Source organism: Sapajus apella, unplaced genomic scaffold (assembly GCF_009761245.1).
Source record: "Sapajus apella isolate SASKATOON/1434 unplaced genomic scaffold, GSC_monkey_1.0 scaffold88, whole genome shotgun sequence".
Classification (NCBI taxonomy): Eukaryota; Metazoa; Chordata; class Mammalia; order Primates; family Cebidae; genus Sapajus; species Sapajus apella.
This window is the reverse complement of record NW_022437028.1, coordinates 4,963,247-4,974,069: the sequence shown is the minus strand read 5'-3', so window position 1 is coordinate 4,974,069 and position 10,823 is coordinate 4,963,247. Positions and strand designations below refer to the sequence as shown.

General features: G+C 57.5%; 1 protein-coding gene across 12 annotated transcripts in view; it reads left to right on the top strand.

Moving 5' to 3' along the window:
- The first annotated feature begins 3,014 nt into the window (after window positions 1-3,014).
- The window catches only part of ELN (elastin), a 37,326-nt gene continuing 29,517 nt past the window's right edge, over window positions 3,015-10,823 (top strand). For all 12 annotated transcript variants that reach the window (XM_032254944.1, XM_032254952.1, XM_032254949.1 and 9 more), the window contains exons 1-2: window positions 3,015-3,493; window positions 10,440-10,490. In XM_032254944.1, coding sequence (XP_032110835.1) covers window positions 3,412-3,493; window positions 10,440-10,490 — 133 coding nt within the window. In that variant the 5' untranslated portion in view covers window positions 3,015-3,411. The remainder of the gene's footprint in view (window positions 3,494-10,439; window positions 10,491-10,823) is intronic.

Sequence of the window (10,823 nt, the reverse complement as noted above, 5' to 3'; positions counted from 1 at the left end):
TTGTGTTTTGTTTTATTTTATATGGCTACTAGTAAATTTAAGATCAGAGGAGGGCTGGACTTGGTGGCTCACACCTGTAATCACTACATTTTGGGAGGCCGAGGCGGGCGGATCACCTGAGGTCAGGAGTTCAAGACCAGCCTGGCCAACATGATGAAATCCTGTCTCTACTAAAAATACAAAAATTAGCCAGGCGTGGTGGTGCATGCCCATAGTCCCAGCTACTCAGGAGGCTGAGGCAAGAGAATCGCTTGAATCCAGAGGGCAGAGTTTGCAGTGAACCGAGATCATGCCACTGCACTCCAGCCTGGGCAACAGAGCGAGACTCTGTCTAAAAAAAAAAAAAAAAGAAATCTGAACCTTGTCTGGATAGCAACTGAGGGTGTCTGAGCAAAGCAATGACATTCTCAGAGCTCTCCAGAGGCTGGGAACTCCGTCCTTCCGAAAGGGGTGCGCCGAGAGGAGCTGGAAGACAGGGATGGCCTGTAGGTGACTCATCTGGTTGCCCCTTGGTAGCATGGAGCCAGGCAACAAGTGGGCGAGGCTTGTCGATGAAAACAGCAAAACCAGAGCTCACCAGGCAGCCAAGTGCACCCAGTAGCCCTCTGTGGGCAGTTCCGCATGTATGACCTTAGTTAGTCATACAGCTAGGCAATGAGGGGACACCAAGCCGTTGAGCACTGATGAGGTCTTGAATGAACAAGGGAATGAATGAATGAATGGTGGCTGATGACTGTCATCTCCAGTCCTTACATTATATATTGCATGCCTTGGGCTACACAGCACAGATGTTCAGTACAATGGATCTGATTCTGAATTGAGGCCTGTTTTGATGTGCAGATTTACATGTACAGATTTACATGTACAGATTTACATGTACAGATGGCATGTGCAGATTGCATGTGTGCAGTCTCATTGCATGTATGTTCGTGGGACTCCTGCGATGAGCAGAGGCTGCTAAGCAGAAGCAGCGCACAGGCTGAAACAGGACGCAGGGCCATGGTCTGTTCCAGCCATCTCAAGTCTATCCCTGCGAGGGCCCCTCCACACCCCTCCTAGATCCCCCCAATACAAGCTCTCTCCCCCTGGCTCCGGACTCTCCCCGTCCTGGAATTAATAAAGACTCTGCAGACTGCGGTTTGCAAGTCTGAAAGCTGGTTCCTGCCCACGTCACTGCCTCAAGAGGAAAGGGGTCCAGCTCCCCACAGCATCCCCTGCCTTCCTCCTTCCCAGGAAGTGGGAGACACGCAGACGCACCACTGACTTCCCCTCCCCTCAGCAGGCATATCCCAGGCATCGAGCCTGGGACCCTGCCCCTGAGCAGCCCCGACCCCCACCAACAAAGGCTGGCTTGGGGTGGGGCTTTCACCCCAGCACAATCTTCATCGGCCACCCTCAAAGCACCCCCAAATAAATACATACCATAAGTAACAGCTGGACACGGGCTGCGTGTGTACATCTTCAAGACAATTCTCCTGGCATGTCCCCACCTTCCAAAATTACAGAGCTGCTCCCTCCAAAGACCCAGGAAAGGGAAGGGTTTGTCCAGGGTCCTGGGGTGGCCCCATATAGACCGAAGCCTGATAGCTGTCCTAGAAACAAGAACAGCTCTTCCAGGATGAGTGATGGCAGTCGTGGTATTAATGCCAGTCCTAGTACCAGCTGAACACAGAGCATTCTTGATCTAGCAGAAATACAGGACCACAATGTGTTTGCCTCTGCGATAATCTCTTAGCTAGGAATGTGGCTCACCCTTAGACAGATGAGGAAAGTGACGATCTATGGAGAGGTTATCCCACTAGAAAGGCTAGAGCCAGAAATTTACTTCCAGGTCCACCAAGGCCTGCATTTGACCTTTCCACTCAGGGCCACCCCTGCTGGCACTCCAGACTGCCACAGTGATCCTGGCTGCACAAGGGGCCTTTAACCCATCCCTTGGAGCCACCATGCTTCAGGGAAAAGCCCACAGAGCATGTGGCTTCCATGCTGACCCCGTGACCCAGGACCAGCACGTTTCCCTCTCCTATTCTCTGGGTCTCCCATTTCTTCCCCACTAGCAATAGTGGGAAGCGAAGGGTGGGGGACACGACCCTCTCCTGTTCCACCCCACACATTCCAACATCCAAAATTCCCCAGGGTCCTGGTCCAGCTCAGTCCTGGGGGCAGAAATGCAGAGTTCTGCAGGAATGCGGTCCCAGCTGTTTTAATGCAGGTCGCCCCCTCCTGGCCACCAGAGGAATGTCAGCCCCAAGCCTTCCCAGAGGGCCCAGAGAACAGCAGTCCAGAAGCTCCCAGGCTGATCTGGGCGCTAGCCGTGCTCAGCGTGGGGGTGGGAGGTGACCCAGTGATCTCGGGAAGCTGGGTTGCCTCTCAGTCTGCAGGGGGATCCCACCTCCCCATTCCCCCACAGGGAACCTGGGGATCCAGCCTGATTTTTGCTAGCCCCTGAGGCCTGCATGGGGCGGGTATAGGGCTGTGACCTTGACCTATGCAGAACAGAACCCTGAGTGTCGGGATCCTCCCTGTGCTCCAGATGCCCCGGGAACGGCACTGACATGGCGGTAACCCCCAGGCCATTCCCCTGCCTCTAGCCCCCTGGCCCCTGCAGGCATCCACCCCAGACCCAACACCTCCGCCCCAGCTTCAGGCAGGAGGCTGAGACCTTGGCCCCTGCAAAATGCAGCCCTGTCCAGGGTCCCCTACCACCCCCCGGGTCCCTCCCAGAGCAATCCCATCCCGATCCTACCTTCCAGGCCATTCAACCTGCAGCCCCCTGACCTCTGCAGACATTGCCCCTCCCCACCCCAGGAAAACCCAGACCTGCCCGATGCCTCCCCTCCCCAGCTTTGGGCAGAACCTGTCTCTAGCCAGGCCTGGGGGTGTTGGGGAGTCTGGAGCGCCGGGGTGGGGGCCGAGGCGCGGGACAGCTGGCCTGTGTCCCCACACTGGGCCCGGGGCCCAGCCGGAGGGGCGGGAGCCTGGCCACTCGGGCCTTGGCTGGGGCTGGGATTTTTGGCCGGGCCGCCAGGCCCTCCCTCCCGCTTCCTCTCCCGAGGGCTGTCCTGGCAGGGGCCCCCCTCGCACTTTCTGGCGGGAACAGGGCCAGCAGCGAGAGAACAGTCGCGGAGGGAAAGCGGGAAAGAGATGGGGAAAGTGTGTGTGTGAGTGTGCGCTTGTGTGCATGTGTGTGCGTGTGTGTGTCAAGGAAAGAGCCCGCAGTCCAGCAGCCCGAGGCGGGAGGCCTTTCGTAACTGTCCCCTCCCCGCGGCCCCCTCCCCCAGGCCTCCCCCCTCTCCCGCCCTCCCGCCCGCCCTCTCTCCCTCCCTCCTTCCCTCGCAGCCGACGAGGCAGCAATTAGGCTTTGGGGATAAAACGAGGTGCGGAGAGCCGGCTGGGGCATTTCTCCCCGAGATGGCGGGTCTGACGGCGGCGGCCCCGCGGCCCGGAGTCCTCCTGCTCCTGCTGTCGATCCTCCACCCTTCTCGGCCTGGAGGTAAGGGCCCCTGCCGCGTCCCCAGCGCTGCCCGCAGCCGCGGGCCCTTTGGGCCAGGTGACCGGACGCGTACGAGGGAGACCTTCACCCCTGGGTCCTCCAAGGGGTCCCAGGTGGGAGCCCCTCGGCCACTGGGTCCTCGGAACTGCCCGTCCAGGAGCCGGCCCCGTGCCCAGCAGGAACCTGCCAAACACACCCTTGACTCGGAATAGCCCCAACCCGCGTCCAGGCTTTGCTGCTCTGCCAGAGCTGAGGGGGTCCCCACTCAGGTGCCTGCCCCGTGGGGCATCAGGGCATCCTGGGGGAGGGCCCAGCGGGAACCCCTGGGTCTGGAGGCACCACAGTCTGCATACCTGTGGGCACAGCTGGGTGTGTACACACCAGCCTGGGGACGGGGGACCTGGGTTTGAGACCAGCTCAGCCGCAGTGAGCTGTGTGACCTCAGCAAGTTCCTTGACTCCCTGGGAGGCCGGGACCCCCTGTCAGAAAGGTCAGGGCTCCGCTGATGACGGGTTTGCAGGTCGGGAAGCTGCTGCTGTGTTCTCCCTGCTGAGGAGGGTGGGGACTCCTGGTATGCATGCGTGCATGCGTGTGCGCGCGCGCAGGAACTATTGCTCGTGTGTATATGTGTGAGTGCACAGGTGCGCACGTGTGCAGATGCCGGCTATGTCACTGGACAGGGCAAGCGACTTCTGGAAGGTACATGTCTGTTCACGGGTGCATCCTTAGACAGGTGTGTGTATGTTTGGGGGAGGCACGTGAAGATGCCCCTTGTTGTGTGGGGAAGTCTGCCACCGACAGACAGGTAGACGTGTGCGCATGCAGACACGGGCGATCTGGCCTCCAGGTGTGGCACTGGTGTGGATTGTCACTGTGTGTGTGACGGGGTGTGAGCGTCTGTGTGTGTGAATGTGTGTGTGATGTGGCATGCAAGCACGAAAAGGCAGGCTGGAGAAGGTGTCTGTCTCTTGGCAGAGGCAGTGTGGCCGTGTGGACAGGGGACCTGGGTTTGAGACCAGCTCAGCCGCAGTGAGCTGTGTGACTTCAGCAGGTTCCTTGACTCCCTGGGAAGCCGGGACCCCCGTGAGGAAGGTCAGGGCTCCGCTGCTGGACGCTAGGGCATCTGCTATGCACCCCGACCCAGGCGCAGTTGGTGATGGCATTTGAGGGTGCCCCCTGAGGGTCTGCTATGCCGTGGACAACTGGGGACACTGAAGATGCTCCCCAGGCATGGGAAAGAGGAGGGCATTTGGTAGGGGGGTCTGGGTGGGGTCTGGTTTCCTTGGGAGTCCTCCTTGCCATGAGAACCAGGCGCTGAGTGGAGGGTAGGGGGGCCACAGGGCGGAGTCAGGGGCCCGGGCAGGAGCCGCAGCTGTTTCCGTGAGATTGGATGGTCTTCCTGTTCAGGGCCCGCTGCTGGACCTGGGCGAGCCCACGGGACGTGGGTACCAACAGGCGGGCCTGGCAGGGCAGCGAGCCAGGTCTGAAAGCCGCGGCCCGGGTCTGCCTCAGCCTCCTCCCCAGGTCTCCCCCCAAACACCCAGCCACCCGCCTTCCCAGATAGGGCCACCACCTATAGGGTGCCAGCTCGTCATCACGGAACCTCGGGAGTTAGAAATGATTGGCATCGCTTGACAAATAAGGAAGCTGAGGCTCCGGCAGGCTAAGACAGTCCCTGGGAGGTTAGTACCAGTCAACTCTCTGCCCCAGATCAGAGGGTGAGGGGGTCAGGAGTTAGCTAGCAGGCAGCATTTGGGAAAGGCCTGGGGCTCAGTCCAGTCCTTTATAGCGGGCATGCCCTGGGCGGAATCGGCCCTCGCCCGTGTCCTCAGCGACACTGCTAAATGCCCAGCTGGCCCGGCTCTTTGCAGAGATCAGTCTCAGCTCTGTCCCAGGTGGCTGGACTTTCGAGGTCCAAATAAGGGGTGTGTGAACTGATAGGCTCTTCTGGGGTTTTGCACAGACGTCCTACTGAAGTCTGCAGAGGTCAGGGAGCCGAGCGGGCAGCGGGGCGCTGCCACTCACCTGGCTGCACTGGGAAGCCTGGCTTCTCCCTCAAAGAGGAGGGTGTCATTGATGCAAGCTCCCCATCTCCAAGGGACCCTGTTGGGGGCAGGGTGGGGGAGCAGGAGGAGGGGACAAGCCACCCAGCCTCCACCCTGTTTCAAAAGTGAGCATGAGAAATTAACCCAGGTATCATTCTTCCCCACTCCCCAGAAATAGTATCAGATTTTTGGTTTTGATTTTGTTTTCTGATTTCAGAACTAAAGATAGTTTGAAACAGGGGTTTCCTTTTCTTTTATTTTCCTTTTTTTGTTTTTATTTTTTTACCTTGCTTTTTTTTAATTTGAGATGGGGTCCCGCTGTGTTGTCCAGGCTGGTCTGAATTCCTGGGCTCAATGGATCCTCCCACCTCGGCCTCCCAAAGTGCTTAGATTACAGGCATGAGCCACCGCCTCTTTTTAAATATTTTAAAATTATTTTTCCCCCACCCTTACGTAGGAGCAGGACTTTTCAACCTGGCTGTCTACTGGAGTTCCCCCCCCAAGAATCCCTGCTTGCTTTGGTTAGGGGGTTACCTGGACACGGAGCCTTTTCAAGCTCCCCAGATGACGGTGGGTCGCCGGGGCAGACAGCACTGGTTCAGAGGTTGTCTGACTGCTGGTCCCCGGCGTAAGGGCGAATGTGTCCTGTGTGGGAGGGGAGACAGTCACCGAGTAGAGGACAGCTTGTTTTTGAAAAACCCTTGGCAGCCTTCTGCACACAAACAACAAACAGCTTCGTGTGGTCTTATCTGCTCCCTGAGCCGGCCCCTTGGACTTTGGTTTGGCAAAGCCCCTGCCAAGGCCGGCTGGCCCCAGGCTCGCTCCCAAACAGCCCGCTCCCAGCTCTTTGAACCTGGAGCCCAGGGCCCGGGCAGACAGCCCTACATGAGACTTGGGGTCAGCTGGGGGTCCTAGACCAGGCACTAGAGCTCGCTGGTTCTCCGTTTCCCCAGCTGCAAAATGGGAAGAAACATCCCTGCCTGAAGCATCTCCTAGGGCCAATGAGAGGTTCCAGCAATGTAATGTCTGGGGGAAAAAATGCGTCCAATAAAATGACCGTGGGGATGGGCCTTTTCAGAACAATCTCTTCTCTTATTCAGAGTCTGCTCATTTGGGCTCTTGATTCTTGAATTAGTTCACATTTCTAAGGGTTCATTCTCCCTCTTGCTACTTACACCAGGTTTTGTCTAGTGGGGAGGCAGCTCACGTGTAAATAGATGTGCAGTGATAAAAGACGCAGACAGGACGGGCCTGGGAGTGGCCAGAAGGAGAGTGGGGAAATTCAGGAAGGCTTCCCAGAAGAGGTGACATTCGAGTTAGACCTCAAAATAAAAGTAAACGGGGCCAGATGCAGTGGCTCATGCCTGCAATCCCAGCACTTTGGGAGGCCCACGTGGGCAGATCGCTTGAGCCCAGGAGTTTGAGACCAGCCTGGGCAACAAAGAGAGGCCCCCGTCTCTATTTTAAAAATAAGTAAATAAACATTTAAAAATCAATAAATAAGAAAGAAAGGTAAATGTGGCAGGGGCAGTCCGGGGTTGAGGGGTAGTCTCAGACTCACAGGATCTAGCAGGCAGAACCAAAGAGACAGAAGAGCAGACTCCTTGATCCAAGGAAACCCCGTCTGCAGGCAGTGCTAACAGCATCTGGAGGTGGTGATTTTCCCGTCACGGGAGGTATGCAAGCAGAACATGAAGGATGTTTGCGGAAGGAGGCCCCAGCCCAGGCCAGAAGACTATTATGATCCCTGAGAGTCTCGGATCATGATTCTAAGATGCAAGAGACAAGTTCCACCCTGGGCTAGTCGGTGAAACATGCCAAAACCACATAAAACAAGACAAGCATTCTGCAGGCCAACTGCTGAGCGCCAGCTGAGCAGCACAGTCAGGGAGAGCCGCAGGCTCGGGGAAGGCAGGCGGGAGAGTCTCGGCTCAGCCCTGGTGCAAGGGTAGGGCTTGGACGGAGGCGAGCACATTCCTGGCAGGAGAAACGGCTTGTGCCAAGGAGTGGAGGGAGAAGTGAGGATGCCCCGCGGGGCAAGGGGAAGAGGCTGGCTACCTTTCCAAAGGCCTTTCCAATGTCCGGCTGCTGTCTAATTGTATTCCCACCTCTCTGCACTTGCAGAGAGACAGGAATCCTTTGCAGCCCCTAAATCTTCTACATTTCCTCATTGCAAAATGGGGATTAAAATCTCGGGCTCCCCAGGCCCTCACGGTTCAGGCGTGAAGTTTGGCAAATGCCACCACCATCAGGATCTGAACAGTGGGGGTGGAGAGTGAGGTCGGAGGAGAGCTGGGGGAGGGAAAGCTGAGTCTTCCCCCCAAAAAACTCCTGGGGTGTGGTAGGGCAGAACCCCAGGATAAAGAAAGTCAGGTTCAGCCAGGCCCGGAACCTCAACAAGCCCGAGGCAGGAGGACCCCTAGGGCAGATGGGGATGAAGGTTAGAGCCGGATCCACAGGCAGCCTCCCTGCCTCCTCTCCGCTTGATTCACCCATCACGTATGGAGTAACTCCTGTATACCTGGCCCCGGGCAGTGGACCGTGCAGTGAAGTGGAAAAAATGAAACATAAGGGCCACTGTCTTTTTATCTTTGAGCAATGACTGTGTGCCAGGTCCAGAAGAGGACCCGGCAGCAACTTGCAGCAACCAAGTGATTATCTGCCTCCTGTTGCAAAAAAGGAAACCGATATTCAGATAGGTTGAGTGACTTGCCCAAGGTCACACAGCGGGTAAGAAGCAGAGAAGCCAGAATTAGAAGCCAGAGGGGTCTGTCCTGAGCGCCTTGCTTTTCCCCCCACCTCCATCACACTGTTCCATGCAGTCTGCTCTGGAGCCAGAGAGTAGAGAGGAAGGGACGGAGGGATGTGAAGAAGGAGGGAGGCGGGGAAAGCGGAAGAAGGAGAAGCCGAGGCAGAGAAAGGCGGGTAAGAGACTGTTGAGAGCTGAAGGCTGGAGCTAGAGGAGGCACCGGAGGCCCGAGGCGGGCCATGTGTGCACTTGGCAGCGGATGACAGGGCCCAAGTGCTCCTTCCCAGCAGGCCCAGCCCCTGTGGGGCCACTGCTCAGAGCCTCGAGATTCTGACCAGATTACTTGCACACTTCAGGCCTGGATTGCAGGGCCTGGGGAACCACAAGTCGGGGAGGGGGTGGCACGCGGGTCTTGGCACGGGGTGACTGTGACAGCTCCGCAGCCCCGCCCCTGCTGGGCTGCAGCTGAGGCTGACAGGGCCCTGAGGCCAGCAAGCCCAGCTGTGCAGCGTCGCCAGGCCTCGGAGGCCAGACGTCTGGCCTCGAGGCCTCCCTGGACACGCTGCCGATCTGCCAGACACGGTCCCTGAGCTCCACCCATGCCCCACGGGACTCCCGGCCCCTTTCAGCAAAAGCAGCTAGGGAGGGCAGGGCTGGGGAGTGGGCAAGGTGGCTTGTCAATCTCAGAGGGGGACCTGGTGAGGTGGAGCCAGGGCCCCGGTTTGGGACCGGGTCTGTTGCCATGGCGACGGCTCAGGCAGGGTCTGGAGCCAGCATCACGGCGTTCCCCAGTGACAGCTTCACTGGTCCATGGGGACTGAACTCGTGATCCTGCCTGGCCGGTCAATTCGCTTTTCCTTAGGAAACTATTCACTGTGCTCACTCACGGCGTCCCCCTGCGGCCCCGGCGCCTCCTAAGACAGCCCGTGTCAGACGGCCAGAGCCCCACCCAAGCTCGGCTGCCCAGTGGCTGAGGACGCTGACCTCACGCCGTCCTATCAGTGTGGGGATGGCTGCAGTTGTGCTGGGAGCTGCGCCTCCTGAATGCTCGCTGTGGCAGCCCGGCCTGCCCTTCCCAAAGCTCTGGCCTCTAACCGGTGGCTCGGCTCCGGGCAAGACTGGGCTGCCTGGTGAGAGGCGCTCAGACCCAGTGTCTCCCGCCCCAGGCCCCTCCCGGACTCCAGGGAGAACCAGGTAACACAGCGGGAACCATCATACTCCAAGGACTGGAGGCAGGGCGCAGGGGCCTGTCATCCTAGCGCTTCGGGAGGCCAAGGCAGGAGGGCAGCTTGAGCCCAGGAGTTCAAGACCAGCCTGGGCAACATACTGAGACCCCCGTCTTTACAAAAAAATAAATTAGCCAGGCATGGTGGTGCATGCCGGTAGTCCCAGCTATTTGGGAGGCTGAGGCAGGAGAATAGCTTGAACCCAGGAGGCGGAGATCACAGAGCCGAGATCTCGCCACTACACTCCAGCCTGGGCCACAGAGCGAGACTCCATCTCAAAAATAAAGGACTGGCCTGAGCTTGAATCCAGGTTCCATCTCTCTCCAGCTGTGTGGCCCCAGGCATGTCCCTTAACCTCTCTGAGCCTGATTTCATGTCTGTTAAAATGATAGTCTCCAGACGCAGTGGCTCACACCTGTAATCCCAGCACTTTGGGAGGCCGAGGCAGGCAGATCGCTTGAGGTCAGGAGTTCGAGACCAGCCTGCCCAACATGGTGAAACCCCGTCTCTACTAAAAATACAGAAATTAGCTGGGCGTGGTGGCACATGCCCGTAATCCCAGCTACTCAGGAGGCTGAGGCAGGAGAATCACTTGAACCTGGGAGGTGGAGCTTGCAGTGAGCTGAGATTGTACCACTGCACTCCAGCGTGGGGGACAGGGCAAGACTCTGCCTCAGTCTAAAAAAAAAAAAAAAAAAAAAAACCATGTTAGTAAGCTCTGCCCTTCCAACTTCACAGGCCCACTTCAAAGAGCAAGAATGAGAACACACTTTGTAAATAGAAATCGTCCTGGAGACAGGCAGTGTCCTTACCGCCGTCAGCGTCATTCTTGTTTCCATTGAAAGTAACGGCAAAACCACAGTTACCCTTGCAGCAACCTGATCATTCTGGCTCCTGGAGAACTGACTCTACCTGTTTCCTTTCAGGGGTCCCTGGGGTCATTCCTGGTGGAGTTCCTGGAGGAGTCTATTATCCAGGTAATGTACATGAAACTTCCACACACCCAAGTCGTGCAGATGATGATGTCCATACTAGATGCACATTTTCACATCCTAGAAGGTAGGCACATTGACACGCCTACCAGAAGTGATGCCCACTTAAAAATGCAATTAAGAAGACACTGATTTACATGGGCCGGGCGCGGTGGCTCACGCCTGTAATCCCAGCACTTTGGGAGGCCGAGGCGGGTGGATCACGAGGTCAAGAGATCGAGACCATCCTGGTCAACATGGTGAAACCCCGTCTCTACTAAAAATACAAAAAATTAGCTGGGCATGGTGGCGCGTGCCTGTAATCCCAGCTACTCAGGA